Below are 17,554 nucleotides of genomic sequence, written 5' to 3'. Positions count from 1 at the left end.
CAGCTTTATGAGAATTAAGAAAATCATTCATCAAATATGTATCTGGGAGTATTTTTGCCTAAAAATAATATTATGCAAAAAAAATGTAATGATTAAACCATGAAAAAGATAATGAAAGTCTGCAAGGCTAACTATTATATTTTCATTGAAATTCCAGGTTAGAGAGTGTTAACATTGAAGACTGGAGTGCAGAGGAAAATCTGGTGAAGTCAACTGTTTCGTGTAGTGACAAACATCTGCTGACGAATGCCCAGATATCGGAGTTTCTCAAGTCCTGCCAGTCATGTAACTGTGACAAGGTGTTAGAGCTTCTGTCTCAGAGTCTACAGGAAACAGATGGTCTCCTCCTAATGGTAATAATTGAACAATACTGTTGTATACAACTGTTCATAATCATGTCTCCCCTTCCCAGAAGGGAGACATATTGTTTTAGTGTGAATTCTTCTTTCGCTTCTCATATAAAGTTTGTCCAGGCCATAACTTTTTTGTCTTTTGACATAGGCCTTTGATATTTGGTATGTTTGTATACCATGATAAGACAGTTATGTTGTGTACCATTTTGGATGACTTTTTACCTTGACCTTTTATGTAAAGATCAAATAATAGAATTTTTGAGCATTTTTTTTTTGTCTTGACAAAGGTCTTTGATATTTGGGATGTTGGTATACCATGATAAGACTGTGTTGCATGCCATTTTTGATGACCCTGGACCTTTTATGTAAAGGTCAAATAATAGAATTTTTGGGGCATTTTTTTGTTGAAAAAAACTATGGAAAATGGAAGGGAAGTCAGTTTTAGTGTGCTAAAACAATTCTTCCTTGTTAATTGTTGCAATACCTACTCACTTGTTTTAACCTTTTGTTCAAATCAAAAAAAGTATTTCAATTTGTCTATAATTGTCCTTTACAACAATAGATTCTAGCACTCTGATCTTTCTGTTTACAGAGGGCTTTGCTGTTGGTAGAGAACTTTTTAAGAACAGACATTTTCAGTATTGATGAGATTGCTGCAGCCTGTGGTAAACACTTATCAACAATCTCGGAAAGGAGTTGTAGTCCAGAGACGTCCAAAGCCAAAAAAGTAAGCCATGCACTAATCGGTATACTAGAAATGTATTGGTGCACTGTAAGTGTATCAATACAATTTTCTATAATAATTTTTATAGTTGATCCAGTTGCAAAATAATTTTTTGTATGCCCATTTTAAAGGAGGTATTGTGGTGCAGCGATGTCTTTATGTCCATCGTTTCCTGTTTCTATTTTCATTTCTCTGTTACATATCAAATTGAAACTTGCTGTGTAGCTTCTTTGTTGGTCACTCAAAATCACGTTGCAATTTTGATCCATTTTTACCTCCCTTGCAAGACTTTTGCTCCTTTATTTGAAATATTTCTTGTTATATGGAGGATACATGATTTATCTGTCCAACTCCTCCCACAATTTTCAAGTGAGGACCTTCTGGATATTGAAGATGTGCGTATGGCAAGGATTTTGATATTCTTAAATTATTTTTTTAGATGCAGATTATTGAAATTAGTCAGTTTTGAGGCAATATTACAAATTGAGTACATGATTTGTTCAGTATTTAACTTCTCTCACAGTTTAAAGTTAATGCCTTTGTAAATAACTTGAAGAAGTGTGTCTTCCAAGGATTTTTGATTCCCAACAATGTTCTAGTTTTCTTTGATAGTTGAAAAAATTACATGTTGAACTTATTCAACTTTGGGGATATATTTTACACACAGAGATCTTGGTTTATCCATCTATCCCATGTTTTTATGCTAGAACCTTTTAAGATTTTATTCATATAATGCAAAAGAAAGTTTACCACAGCTTGATGATGTCGGATACTACCTTAAGTAAAGGTCTACAACTGAAGAAAAACACCCTACATAAGTTTATGACAGGTGTATTAAGTACCATCTCTGTTACTTTTGTAATAATTGAAAACTCTGCCAGCTGATATCATATAAAGTAACTTCACACACAACTTTAGAATTCTTTGTACTGTATCAGTTATCTCTTGTGTATTTGTCAGATTCTTTCAATTTTGGAGAAGTTGCAGTCCTTCCAGCTAAAACATGACACACTGCCACACCCAGTCTCTCCATGAGTGCACTGAGAGAAGGATGGACATTTTGTGCAATATAGTTACCCACAAAAAAAAAACCCAGCAGTGTGACTCCATTAAAACAGTAGTGGACTCAGATAATGCATGAAACATTCTTGGAGTAAACAAGAGATATATCCATGCATTTTCCTGCATACTAGTGTATAGTAAACATTTCATACTAGTGTATAGTAAACATTTTATGTGGTGTTTGATTACAACAAAACCAGATTTACAATGCATATTCAGATTTGAATCTACTTTTGTTATTTATATCAATCACCTGAAAATCAAAACCTCCATAATATAGCATTATACTGTATGCTGACTCAAACAGACATATTTGTTACATTTTCCATTTAGAATATAACTTATTTGTTGAAAATCTGATTAAATTTGATGAAGTTGAAAAAAGAGATGAAAAACCTTCAATATGTTTTTCAGTCATGACAAAAACATTTTCACCCATCATGGATCCATGCTATTCTAACTCTGAAGGTAGAGTCATGAATTTTAGGATCTTGAAATCAATTTCCAAAATGCAGGTATAATCATACATTCCAGATTCATATCTGGATTAGGTCTGGATGTAATTTAAAATGAAGCAACTCATGCCTTGTGTAAATTGTGTGATGTAGATCTCAGTTCTATGGTTACTGAGGGAAAACGCAAATATCTTTGATCATCAGTAATAATCATAGGTATGAAATAACATGATTTTATGTCAAATTAGCATTGTTTTACACATTTTGTATCATTCAACTGATCAACAATCATTATTTTGAAAAATAAATGATCAAACATATCACAGATATTGTCATCAGTAGGTCATGTCTTTCTTAATTCATTCACCAATCACGGGCTCTGATTTGGATAATCATGCATAATCAGCCAGTCATTTGAGGGTTCCTAGTGGCCCCGGATCACAGGTTTTTTGACCAGTAAAACATTGACTTTTCTTGTGAATAATCACTCAGCAGGCAGTCATCCCCCCGTCTATCATGATGTGCTGACCGGATGTCATAGCGCTCTTGTCACTCAGTAGAAACAAAACAATGTTCACCACATCCTCAATTTCTGTTAATTACATGTATTGTATACAGATATAATAAAACAGATATAGCAAAAATGCATATAATGAATTCATGCTTACAGTGAAGTGATTTTCATTTCCTGTAGTTTTAAAACACGTACTTTACATTTGTATTGAATATAACGAGTTATGTTTAAAACGAATCAAAATTGTTCGTCCTCATGACTTTGCTATAAGCATGTCTTATTGTATATACAGCATGTATAATATAATGAATATACATACGAATGTTTAAATAGACAACAATATTGGTTAAAGGGACTGATTCACGATTTCCCCCAAAATTTTCTTTTTCACTTTTAATGATCAAAATCTACTGTCTAATGTATTTAAAAGAGTTCACATGAAAATTAAGGTTACACTTCATCACAGAAAATCATTTTAGAGAGTTTATTATTTATTTTGTAAACAAAGATTGCGGGATGTTATTGTTTACGAAATTTTCAAAAGAAATGGATACCGATCTATAAAGTTTATTATATCTTTCACATTTCAAGCATTTTTGGGGTAAAATGTGTCATCTAAATGTTAAAATTTGTGACTATGCAAAATTAAGATGCTTTATATTAACAAAATCAATATTTCACTTGTTTGTATACATAAGAAGACTAGAGTCCTTATTTACATAACACAGATTTAAGGCTAAAATATTGATTTTATTCTTGCATTCAGAAGGTCAAAATTTTGGCTGTTGACATTAAATGAGTTTTATTTTTAATGTTTACCATCAAAAATGGAAAATATTTCTATCAAAAATCGTGAACCAGTCCCTTTAAAAGGGAAACTTGTCTGATTTAATATCCCCTGTACTGCAGAAATATTTGTATAAAGTTGATGTCAACATTCAGTTGTACTGGTTTTTAATGTAACAACACCCCATTCTTATACAATATGTGAAAAATAAGATTTGTGTGTGGCATGATGAATTGAGTGGTCGTCACTGATATGCTAAACTATTCTAGGAGGAATGTGAAAATTAATTTACCCACAAACTTCCCCATTGGGATTTTGGCCAACATGGGGCCTGATTTTGCTGGGTCACTCCAAGCATACGCCGCCATTTCTGTCCAGGTTACTGTCGGATTGACAGAGTTTACGCGGATCTACAAGATTACAGATAGCGATCAGGAACAATTTTATGTGCACCTTCAACATTTATTTTTTCTGTATTAAACAATTCATTGTGCTGTACTTGTACATTTGCACTTCATAGAGTTTTAATGGCAACAAATACTGCCAAGCAACTTTTTTTTTTCATGCGAAGAATATCTACAAGTTTTGAGAGTTCCTCCTTCATGAATAACGAATCTCTGCTAACAAATGAAGTGTATGCAGTAAAAAAACCTGATGGATTTATAACCTTGTGTTTGCCGAGTTCCAGGGCCATTACTTTGGTCAGCGAGTCCACTGCTGCTTTACTGGAGCAGTATGCGATGTGGTCGTCTAAAGCTCGGGTGGATGCCATGCTAGAGAGGTTTACAATGGAGCCACCATCTCCTCTCTCCGCCATCCCCTTAGCCACCACCTATATATAAATAAATGCTGACATTATATCACAAACCTTAGCGACCACCCATATATACCTATACACTCATTATAGCACAAGCCTTAGCAACCACCTATATATATGTAGCAGTCAACCGGGTTCGATAGCCGATGGCCAGTTAGCTCAGTTGGTAGAGCACCTGACTAGAAATTCAGGGGGCCCGGGTTCGAATCCCGATCTGGTTCGTTGCATTTTCTCCCTTTCTGTTACATTTGGTGCTGTAGACCAGTCCCTGGAATCCTCTGGCGCGATCCAGCATTTTTTCAAATATAACAGGAAGGAAGAAAATACAACAGACCAGACCAGGATTCAAACCCGGGCCCCTTGAATCTCTAGTCAGGTGCTCTAACAACTGAGCTAACTGGCCACCGGCGATCAAACCTGGCAGACGGTTACACTCCTCCTTCAATGTCTTCCCACTTGAAGACATCAACCCAGGATCTTTATCCCCTGGCAGGCATTTTCACCTGTTAGTTCCAGGGGCTGGTCTACGGCACCAAATGAAACAGGAAGGGAGAAAATGGAACGGACCAGGTCGGGTTCGATTGCTGGTGGCCAGATAGCTCAGTTGGTAGAGCACCTAACTAGAGATTTCACGGGCTCGGGTTCGAATCCTGGTCTGATCCATTGCATTTTCTCCCTCCCTGTTGCATATGAATAAACGATAACATTATATCACAAGCCTTAGCTACCACCTATATATAACTAAACACTGACATTATATCACAAGCCTTAGTTACCACCTATATTTAACTAAACACTGACATTAAATCACAAGCCTTAACTACCACCTATATATAACTAAACACTGACATTACATCACAAGCCTTAGCCACCTGGCACTTACCGTATAATGGACATTTATTTTCTGCAGCTCTGTTAAGTTTTTGCGAATGGAAATAATTCTACCCTCGTGTGATGTAATAGATTTTTGCAAAATCTTTATTTCATTAAAACTTGTGCATGATAGAAATATATCTTTAGGAGAGATTTTATACACTGGGTATTATAAAAAATATGCTAAACAATTTGATATCGAAAAGGTTTATATTTTCTATGAATAATCAATTATCTATGCAACAAAAATGTTGTCAAGGGCAGTAACTCCTATGCTGGTATTTCTCTAATGTATGTTTATTATAGTGTAATACAATGATTTCCTTGATATCCACAATTAAGTTATATGTATTCATAAAGCAGCAGTTTTTTGAAAATGCTGAAATTAAAATTTTGTCATTTTAACTAGTTTTTATGTATTTTTATCATGCTATTTAATGAAAATGTGCAATTTTCTGATGTTGATATAAATTTGATTTTGTATGTATCTTTAAAAACCTGGCAACATTTATATTTTCTTCAGTTATTGATTAAATTAACCTATATTAAGTGGAAATCAATAAAACTTTTCTACTTTGGACCATTAATTTTGAATAAGTCCTGTGAGGGGTGGAGCTACCAGCAGAAAATATCCATTATATGGTTTATAAAACTAAATGTTGGCTATATCATTAAATCAAAGACCTTAAGGACATCCTCTAAATAACAAATACTAAAGTTACTACATCACAATTCTGTATTGTGTATTGTTTTAGATTAATTATCACAACAATAAAGGGGTTTTCTATTAGAATAATCACATTTAAATACTGAAGTTAGTCTGATTAAAGCCAGCCCCTACTAATTTTAAAACTACAATGAAGTGAATTAATAGGAGCTGCCTTTAGTCAGACTGATAAATACTGAAGTTATAATCCCATCTCGTTTGACGATAATTACCATAAGATTTTACTTTTACTTTTGTGCTTATTGATATAAAAATACAAATTTTATTTTACTTTTGTACTTATTGAACTTGCCTGAGAAATGTTGAAGACGGCCTTGGTGTTGACATTATATACGCTGTAAGTAAATGTCAATGTTTATGCAAAATCAAAAAAAAATAATTAGTGCTTACATGAATTCATTTAATGCACACAGTAATCCAGTCTCAAGGGCAGTTATTCATTTAATGTGAGCCATAATTAAATTAGAGAGCAATGATTTATTTAAGCATTATCTTTTAAAAAGACTGTAATTAGAGACCTAGCTCTTAAATACTTGAGTACACTGGTATGTTGCTTTGCAGTTCCATACATATCTGTGTACGTAGTTCGATGAAAATAATTTTCATTCAGAAATTATCTACAAGTACAGGGATGGACAGACACCTTCAAACAGAAAATGGAGATGAATATGACCTACATTTACATAGCAGGGCATTAAAACAGTTATTCTTACTTACTCTTCGAAATCTTTCATGGAGAATTCTAGGAAGCTGTTCAGCCGTGTGATGCCAGCATTGTTAACCAACAGGTGGATGGGACCCAGGTCCTCAATGCTTTTTCTAGTAGCCTTCCAATCCACCACGTCACACTGAACAGTGATCATCCCAGGAACCTTTAAAAGACAGGAAATCAAAGCTCTCCAGAGAAAGACAGGAAGTCAAGGTCTACAGAGATAAGACAGGAAGTCATTTAATGGCTCTCCAGAGATGCTGAACTTTAAAAGACAGAATCTAAGTTCACTTTGTAATTCATGGTTATCAATTAATTACCAGCAGTTTGTAATTATGAGAGAATCTGACTCTGAATCATTCATTTCGTGTAAAAAGTTACTTGAATCTTCATTATGTCATGAAGCTTCAACATAAGTTTCATCTTTTCTGCCCAGTGGTTCTAGAGAAGGTCTTTAAATAACATATCCTTCTCTATTTTTTGCCTTCCTTGATTATCTCCCCTTCAAAGGGGGAGATGGCCCTTCATTTGAGCAAGCTTGAATTCCCTTCATCCAAGGATACTCTGTGCCAATTTTGACTGAAATTGGCTCAATGATTCTGGAGAAGAAGAGGGAATTGTGAAAAGTCTACAACAACAACAGACACTAAGGACAAATTTTTATCAGGAAGGCTCAAGTGAGCTAAAATGATATGCTTCATTTCTGATGTCTGATTACAAAAAATGGTAAGAACTAGTTGTTGATATTATCATGGTTCAGTGTCACACAAGGAGGTATGTTATCTCAAAATGCTCACATGAATTTTCCTTCTTTTTATCATGCACATATTACGCACAGCTCGGATGGTCACGTGACGAGCGAAAAGGCAACACGCTTTTTGTGACGCTCCGTCTTTTTGACAATTTTTTCCTGGATTTAATGCCAGTTTTTGGTCGCAAATGTTCATAGTGTATATATATTGTGCAATTTAATAATTTCTGATGACATTTGGATTTCTCTTTATTTTAATTTGGAGTTTTTTGTGCATTTTCTTTGTGCCGATACCTTCGGTGAAAACTGGTGAAAACTGCTCAGGAAATTCTAACATATCCACAATGACAAATCAACAAATGATAAAACCGGTTTATCTGCGTAACAGTGACTTTCAAAGCAACAAAACTTCAAGAATAACAGACTTTGACTTGCTTACGGCAGTTCAGAAGAAAGTGAATGATATAAAATGCATCCAACTTGATCGCGACCTTTGGCGCATATATCTAAATTCTAGAGAAAGCAGACAGGTGTTAGTGGCAGAGGGATTTGAACTTCAACAGAGAACGATCAATGTGTTTGAAAATAATCCGTTTTCTGCGGGTACCGAGAAGCCCGACGAGGATATACTCCGAGTGACAATCAGAGGAGTCCCTTTATCTGTTGATGACAAATGTGTTACTGACATGTTAACCAAACTAGGCGCTAAGCTCACGTCAGAAATCAAGTATGAGAAAATACGAAATCCGTCCACTAGGAAAATGACGGACATACTCAACGGAAACCGCTTCGCATACATGCGACCCTTCCCTGATGGCAAATTCCTACCAAAATCAAGTTTTTGTGCTGGATTAAAGTGCTCTATATTTCATCATGGCCAACCAAAACGAGAGAGAAATTTGCGTTGTACCAACTGCTGGGGAGACGACCATATGAGGCATCAATGCGAATACGAATCCTGCTGTAAAGTTTGTCATGAATCTGGACACAAGCCGGGGTCCGAGGATTGTAGACATCATGAAAACCGACAGAAGGATGTGATTACTTTTGGCGGAAAAGATGACCCTCTATCTAATTTTTATGAGTGTGAGATAGATATTTTTGGATTCAATCACCCTACTTCCGAACACGCATTTCAATATGCGAAGGCTATGAGGTCTGGAGACATGCTGCGAGCTACGAGCATTAGAGAAGCTGCCACCCCACTTGAGGCAAAACGGATCGGAAAACAAGTGACCACGACAGACCAGTGGGAGGACACAAAAGATGTGGTGATGCGTGAAATCATTGAAAAAAAAATCAATCAATGCAGTGAACTTAAAGAACAACTATTAAAAATCGGAAAACAGAGCACCATCGTCGAAGCCGTGTATGATGACTATTGGGGGTCAGGCTTGGACAAAGCAGGCACTCTACACACCACACAGAGGAAATGGCCAGGGAAAAACACTCTCGGCAAAATATTCATGGACCTAATCAAGAACAGAAAGATCGGCCGTAATCTAAGCCCCGGCTTCTCAGCGTGGTAAAAAATCGTAACTGGATGTAAGAGTTATCTCTCTTTGTATCTGACATACTAGAAATGAAAAATTTGTCAATTCGTTCAATTAACTGCAGAGGTTTAAACACTTATGAAAAAAGGGTTAAACTATTTACATGGTTAAATGATATAAACGCTGATATAATCTTTATTCAAGAGACACATTTCATAGAAAAAAATGAACATATTTACAACTCAAGATGGCATGGAAAAAGTATTCATAGTTTTTCAGATTCTCAATATAGCAGAGGAGTATCAATACTGTTTAGAAAACAATTACCTGTTGAAATTTTAAATGTACATAGATCGAATGATGGTAGGAGACTTCTTGTTAATCTAAAATTTGAAGAAAATGTTTTCACTTTTGTTAATATTTATGCACCAAATCAGATAAAAGAAAGAAATGCTTTTTTAAAAAGAATTTCAACATGGTGTAATCAATATACAATTAACAAAGAAAATTTTGTCATAGGAGGGGATTTTAATTGTGAGTTAGACAATGAAAATAGTGCAGATAAGAGTTTATATACACTCAAACAGTTTATTAATAGTTTTGAATTAAGTGATGTATGGAGATCACTGTATAATAAAGAAGGTTTTACATGGTGCAATGGTGACAATATACCAACCTCTAGAATCGACTACATTTTCATATCTTCTAACCTATGTTTTATACCAAATAATGTAACTGTGAGGAGAGTTCCTGGCTCTCACTCAAATGGTATTAGAATGTCTGATCACATGTGTTTAAAACTTACATTAGATATATCAGGTAACATACGTGGGCCAGGGTATTGGAAATTTAATACATCTCTACTTGAAAATAAAGAATTTATAAATTCGATGAACTCATTTTTGGAAAACTTTCAAGATAGTGATGATGACTCACATACACATTGGGAAAAATTAAAAACCTCAATTAAAACATTTTGTATAAACTTTTCTAAACGAATCAGAAAATCATATAATCTAAAAATTAAAGAAGCTGAAAATGAACTAAATGAAATTGAAATATTACACTCTAGTGAAATTGATATGAACAGAAAACGTTTCTTAGAGGAATCTTTATCAAACCTCATAAATGAGAAATCAAAGGGAGCGCAAATAAGATCAAGGGCAAATTGGGTAGAAAAGGGTGAAAAAAATACTTCATACTTTTTAAGATTGGAGAATCAAAGGCAAACATGCAATACTATTAAACAGCTAAGAAATGAAGATGATACTTTAACTACTGATAACGATGAAATATTACGCAAAATGAGTGTTTTTTATGAAAATCTTTATAAATCTTACGATATTGAAGAAAATAAGATAGAAGAATATTTTTCCAATGTAAGTGTTGAAAATATCCTGAATGAAAATGATAGACAAATACTTGAACTATTCCCAACATTACAAGAGTTTTCAGATGCACTTTCTGCAATGAAAAATAATAAAAGCCCTGGTCTTGATGGACTACCAAGTGAGTTTTATAAAATGTTTTGGCCTAAACTTAAAAAACATTTCTTTTCTACCATTCAAAAATCTTTTGATGATAATAAATTACCACTTTCTCAGAGATTGTCAGTTTTATCCATTATATACAAAAAAGGAGATAAAAATTTGCTAGAAAATTACAGACCAATTAGTTTGACTAACACTGACTACAAAATCATCGCATTTACTTTTGCAAGACGATTACAAAAAGTAATTAATAATTTAATATCAAATGACCAGTCTGCATATATTAAAGGTAGATTTATAGGATTAAACGCAAGAATAATAGCTGATATCTTTGAATATTGTGAAAATTGTAATGAGGACGGAATATTATTATTTCTTGATTTTCAAAAAGCTTTTGATTCAGTGGAATGGAATTTTATGTTTAAAGCACTTAAATCCTTTAATTTCGGTATTAATTTCTTAAAGTGGCTGAACATTTTATATACAGAGCCTTTATTCAGAATGAAAAATAATGGGTGAATATCAAAAACCTGTAAAATGTCCCGGGGCATCCGTCAGGGGTGTCCCATTTCTGCTATAATATTTTTGTTTGTTACTGAAATTCTTGCAATTCAGATTAGAAAAAGCAATAGCATCAAAGGTATTAACATGGTTAATAATGACAAAGATAATGAAATTAGAATTGTCCAACATGCAGATGACTGTACACTCCCTTTAAAAGATGAAGTCTCAATGAATAATGCTCTAGATATCATAAATAAATTTAGTTCCGTTTCGGGAATGATTCTTAACACATCCAAATCGGAAAGTATCTTAATGGGAAACCTAAAACATAATTATACGGATAATATTTGTGGAATAAATATAAATTCCTCTTGTGTAAAAACTTTAGGAATCTACATCGGTCATGATAAAACACTTTGTTATAAAAATAATATTTTGAATTGTATAAAAGACATGGAAAAACTTTTTGAGGCTTGGAAAACAAGAAACCTCACTCTTTTTGGAAAAACTTGCGTGATCAACACGTTAGCTCTATCTAAGATTTTATATAGAATCTCTGTTCTCTCTTTACCATGCAATGAAGAAATAAAAACAATAAATAGACTTATATTTAAGTTCCTATGGAATAAAACAGATCGTATAAAACGAAATACTTTAATACGTAACATTAATGAAGGAGGTATTGGTGTGATAGACGTTGAGTCAAAATTAATGTCAATAAAAGCATCTTGGGTTGAAAAATTACTAAATTCAAAGGGAAAATTAAAGTCATATGTAGAATCCTTATGTCTGAAAAATAATATTTACTTTAAATATATTCTAATTACCAATGAAACAGATTTGAAAAACTATGGCTTAATCAAAAACTTTCCAATTTTCTATCAACAAATTTTTATATGTTACAATAAATGTAAACAGAGACAAATGCATTTATCAGCTACAGAATTCTTACAACAACCAATATGGAATAATAAATTATTCACATATAAAGGTAAGACACTATATTTCCCTGATTGGATTAAAAGTAATCTGCTCTATGTCAAAGATATATGTGACTCAAGTGGTCTAAAACCTGTTAAATGGTTTCTTGATAATTTAAAATACAAAAGTAATTGGATTTGCCAATATAAGATTTTATATTCAGTCTTTAGAGAATTTATAAACAAATATGATCTTTCAATTGTTCCATTTATCACAAACTCTTCAATAATCCCTCGCTTTCAGTACGGTAACAAACTATTAAACTTAAGCAAAGGTATTTCAAAATTTTTTTACAAAATTTTATGCAGTAAAAAATCACGTACACCTATTTATCAGTCATTCTATGAAAGAGAATTTCATATTCAGTGTAAATCATCATGGGTAAAAATATATAGACATAAAATTGCAAATATTTTTGATAAAAAGGTTGCAGAGTTCAACTATAAACTTCTGAACAACTTGCTCAGCAATAATTTATTCTTAAGTAAATGCTGCCAAGATATAAGCAGTAAATGCAACTCATGTCCAAATGAAACAGAAAATTGTAAACATATAATATTTGATTGTTCAAATGTCAAAGATATTTGGAATTTGATAAGTTCCTCATTAAAATTTGAAATTAGCTGGAAACATATTGTTATTGGCTTCTATCAGGAAACAAATGACAAAATATCAGTTCTTAATATTTTAATTTCTTTCATTGCTTATCGTATATACAAATTCAAAATGTTATGTAGACTCAAGAGCAAAAATGAAACACAAGAAAGAGTTAAACAACATATAAAATATGAATTGCTAACATATCATAAAGTACTTAAGAAATGTAACACTCATAACTCGAATTATATAGACATTATATTAGGAATTTCGGATAAACTTTAATAAAATTAAATCAATGTGTGAGACATTATCAGTATTGTAACATACTTTTAATTAATATACATATATTTCTTACTATTCATATGTCTGTATTTATTTGTAATCGATATCTTCACGTACAACATGTATTTAATTATGTAAATGTAGTTTTACGTATGATATAAATCCACCTCTACTGGGAGAAAATGGTCTCCCGGCTAGGCTGCCCTAGGGTCATCTCTGGACTCTAGTTTGTGTGTGTGTGGACCCTGAGGCAGCATGAGTGGTATTATGTTTTAAGAAAATCCCTAGCTTTATTATATTTAACATTATGGCATTGTTACATTGATCATCATACAATATGAATACTGTATAACCTATATATCTAAATGTCAACTATGACAATATTACTCTGACATGCAATGAAATTCATGTATTCAATGAATGTACATCTAAATTAGTTAATATGTACCCTGCGTGGTACTTTAGTAAAAACTTTGTTATATATTGAGGGAGCTTAGTCAGGGCCCCATCCCTGGCAGCTGCCCTATTATATTAGTTAGTTATTTTAAAATTGTTATAGAGTAGGTTCTGGGAAATAAATGAATAATATATATATAAAAAAAAAAAAAAAAAAAAAAAAAATATTACGCACAGCTCATTAGTTTAGCTGAGTTTGTTCAATACCTCTGCTTTTAGGCTGTCCAAATCAGCTTGGGTTCGACTTAAAGCTATTGTTTCTGCTCCACATTCCACTAGCTTCTTGGCTATTGCTCTCCCAATTCCTGTAATTAAAATGGAGAAATACCACTGGTGTCTTATACTGAATATTGCTCTCAATCTGTTAAATTCTGACTTACATAAATCAATGTCATTAACATATAACAATTAATTCAATTGAAAATAAAATTGCTTCAGTCAACATTTGTACATTACAGTAAAAAAGGTATATTAGCTTTCTCAATTATAACCATCATCATAAAACTATCACCATGTTGGTTGCACAGCTTGTGACACCCTAACAATGATAATTAAGTGCTTGTTTTGTGCTAAATTTGAAATTGGCAGACATAAATTGCATCTTACACTGTAGTTTATGAAATCTATAACTCAATTATTTAGTTTGGGCTATCTATATGGACTAGATATCAGCCTGGATAGCTCAGTGTCTAGAGTACCTGACAAGTAATGCATGGGTTCTGGGTTCAATTCCCAGTCCAGTCATAATTTTTCCTGTTATACATACCGGTATGGTGCTGTTGACAAAAGCCCTGCCAAGAGCAGAAGAATCTGAGTTTTGAGTCTTTAGGGCAAATAATTTAAGGAGCTAGGGAGGAATGTAGTGGTTTGGACGATATGGACCATGGATATTAATTAGTCTGAATACCTCAGTGGTTAGAGCACCTGACTAATAATGCAGAGGTCCCGGGTTTGACTCCTGGTCCAGTGGTTAGAGTACCTGACTAGTAACGCAGGGGTCCCGGGTTGACTCCTGGTCCACCTTTAAATTTTCTCCTTTCCTGTTACACAGGTATACATATTGTATTAAAGGGTTTATGGTAATTTCTGATTTTTATACACTGCGAGAGGAACAAGAAAAGGAAGGGGATGGGGCTATCCCGGAATCCTCATCTCTATCCATCTGTTGCCTTTTTGTCCAGAGTTTTAATTATCTCAAACAGTTTTCCCACCAAATTCATGAAAATATATTCAACTGCCATGATCTAAACCTGTGCACCTGGGATTTTCAGAGTCATGCATGTTTCATTGCATTAAGGATTTAAAAGTTTTCCATCAATTCTTACCATCATATCTACACAACAATGAAACTTGAATTGTAAAAGATGCTCATACATTACCCAGAGGTTGCCTATAACAAGGGACAATTGTGTCCTGATCATGTCCAAGGTCACCCAGAGGTTGCCTATCACATGCGGGATACTGTGTCCTAATCATGTCCAAAGTCTCCAAGGTCACCCAGAGGTTGCCTATCACATGCGGGACACTGTGTCCTAAGCATGTCCAAGGTCACTGAGAGGTTGTCCATTACATGAGGGACACTGTGTCCTGATCATGCCCAAGGTCACCCAGAGGTTGCCTATCATATGCGGGACACTGTGTCTTAATCATGTCCAAGGTCTCCAAGGTCACCCAGAGGTTGCCTATCACATGAGGGACACTGCGTCCTGATCATGCCCAAGGTCATGTGGACAATGTCAAGGTCTCTGGGAGAAAAAAATGTCTCAGCTTAAGGGATTCCCATTGCTGCTTTCCTTCTTTCATTTTTTTCTCTTTTTATTTCCTCCCTTCTTTTCTCTTCAATTTCCATCTCGCCCTCATTCTCCGACACACACGTCCTCTCAGTCTACAACCACAACTATATCCTAGAGCATTATACAGCTTCCTCATAAAAAGGACAGTCAAGATATACAGTACATATGATGTTGGATAATGCTTTGATCAAGGTGATTTGAACAATGTCATTCAAAGTATGTATGCATATCGGCAACAACACAAGGTGCTCATACTGTACACATGTGTAAATGTGGTGATCATACAGATGGGTTTGACCGCTGGTGACTAGATAGCTCTGTTAAACTGGTAGGTGGTAGAGCAGGTCCTGACTAGAAATTTTATGGGGAGAGCATGTCGTGAAACAGACTGGTGTTGCCATATATGTAGTTATCAGACGTGTTCGATCGCCGGTTGCCAGATATCTCAGTTGGTAGAGCACCTGACTACAGAGATTCAGGAGGCCCGGGTTCAAATCTTGGTCTGGTTCATTGCATTTTCTCCCTTCCTTTTACATTTGGTGCCATAGACCAGCCCCTTGAACTGACAGGTGAAAATGCCTGCCAGGGGATAAAGATCCTGGGTTGATGTCTTCAAAGTGTGAAGACATTAAGGAGGGAGGAATGTGGTGGTCAGACAGGTAAAATCGCTGGTGGCCAGATAGCTCAACAGCTGGTAGAGGAACTGACTAGAGATTCAAGGAGCTAGTCTAGCTCATGGTTCATTGCATTTTTTCCTCCCTTCAGCACGTCACAGAAAAATAATACATGTACATGAGGATGTGTCATAATCTAATCTCCCCCAAGGTCTACATCCCGTACAGAATTTCCTAACCTCGTCACATTTGAATCAAATGTGATTCAACTGTGAGTGAGGTTTGAACAGTATGCAAATGAGGCAACTATCATGAGAACTCATTCACGAGAGTATGTTTGATCTCTTCTCTTCTAACTTGATGAGATAATTTCAAAAGTGAAACTCACGTTTGAAAATAAATATATGTGTGCAATTACGTAGAGAACAAATCCATATCAAAGTGAAACAGTTCAAAAGTGATTCATCAAGATTCATGATATATACCATTGGACTACATGCAGTACTGTCATGAAGACAATTAAAGGGTCATAAAGGAATTGTGAAAGTCGATCAGATTAGCTAATTATAAATATACTGGTAGTTGTTAAAGCTCCTGTCTAAATATTCAGGAAGTCGGCCTGTGTTTGAATCTTGGTCTTGTCCATACAAATGTCTCAGGAAGGGATGAAGAAAATGCCAGAATTGCGGGTAAGACCAGTTAGGAATCATTATATCAAAACTGTTAAATTACAGTACGTATTAAAATTCTATATACGACATATATAATATATATATATATAATTTAATTTATAATATACTGATCGACTTACATGCACATATACAATGTATCCAGGTAATTATTTGATCACTGGCAATGAAACTAGTCTGACAGCGAAATCCCCGATAAATGTATTCTCCAAAGACAATCTAGCAGCTGGAAGCCCCTGGCAGATCTACATTTGATCAGGCCAATTAAGTCGTCAGCATGTATGCACACATGGTAGCACATTTATAAGCACCAAATACTGCATCAAGAAAATACAACAAGCCAGACTGGAGTTGAACCTAGGACCCTGAAATCTTTATTGAGATGCATAGTTCACAAAGCAATTGATATATTATCTATATATCCCCGATCATATGTTACTCACTACTCTGACCGTATTGATCAGTCAGTCCTCTAGAAGAGATCTGTTTATTTTTCTTGTGACTTATGTCAAGTAACTTGTTAAAAAGAAGGCCATGTGAGTTTGCAATAGATCAGAAAACAATAAAGATTCATGGTTTGTAATATAGCAGTGCAATTTTTATCGGGCATGGGAAACCAAATCATGGACGTGTCTTCAGAACGAATTAATTGTGTTCAAAATGAGCCAGTGTAAAATATAAACAATACAATATCCATTCTTATGAACAACATGTGTTATCAACATAATGTATACCTTTTCCTGCACCTGTGACAAGAGCTCTCTTTCCCGAAAACTGGATTTCCATTTCGGTCGAATTTCCTCGTGATTTTTTTAAAGGAATATTGAACCCGAGTAAATATACTGCAATTTTGATTTTGAATTACTTTTTCATTAAATAA

The 17,554-nt window shown here is 34.3% G+C and overlaps 2 protein-coding genes across 2 annotated transcripts in view; one reads left to right on the top strand and one right to left on the bottom strand.

Moving 5' to 3' along the window:
- LOC125668287 (AP-4 complex accessory subunit Tepsin-like) overlaps positions 1–2,914 on the top strand; it is a 17,227-nt gene extending 14,313 nt beyond the window's left edge. Inside the window, exons 10-12 of the mRNA XM_048902217.2 lie at positions 158–353; positions 946–1,080; positions 2,038–2,914. Coding sequence (XP_048758174.1) covers positions 158–353; positions 946–1,080; positions 2,038–2,112 — 406 coding nt within the window. The 3' untranslated portion in view covers positions 2,113–2,914. The remainder of the gene's footprint in view (positions 1–157; positions 354–945; positions 1,081–2,037) is intronic.
- On the bottom strand, positions 2,814–17,554 carry LOC125668288 (L-xylulose reductase-like). Its single transcript, XM_048902218.2, has 7 exons — positions 17,409–17,554; positions 13,786–13,883; positions 7,030–7,184; positions 6,605–6,647; positions 4,563–4,727; positions 4,188–4,305; positions 2,814–3,186 (listed from the first exon to the last, which is right to left on the bottom strand). The coding sequence occupies exons 1-7, from the start codon at positions 17,458–17,460 to the stop codon at positions 3,083–3,085; spliced, it is 735 nt and encodes a 244-aa protein (XP_048758175.2). The 5' UTR covers positions 17,461–17,554; the 3' UTR covers positions 2,814–3,082.

The sequence above is a fragment of the Ostrea edulis genome, chromosome 4, assembly GCF_947568905.1.
Source record: "Ostrea edulis chromosome 4, xbOstEdul1.1, whole genome shotgun sequence".
Taxonomy (NCBI): domain Eukaryota; kingdom Metazoa; phylum Mollusca; class Bivalvia; order Ostreida; family Ostreidae; genus Ostrea; species Ostrea edulis.
This window is presented reverse-complemented; position numbering and strand designations above follow the sequence as displayed.

Excerpts from the sequence above, each read along its gene's own strand:
- LOC125668288 (XM_048902218.2), bottom strand. The coding sequence starts at position 17,460 with ATGGAAATCCAGTTTTCGGGAAAGAGAGCTCTTGTCACAGGTGCAGGA. Across the intron at positions 4,728-6,604 it reads CCGTCTTCAACATTTCTCAG|GTGGTGGCTAAGGGGATGGC; the intron begins GCAAGTTCAATA and ends ATTTATATATAG. Across the intron at positions 3,187-4,187 it reads CCCAATGGGGAAGTTTGTGG|AAATTGAGGATGTGGTGAAC; the intron begins GTAAATTAATTT and ends TGTAATTAACAG.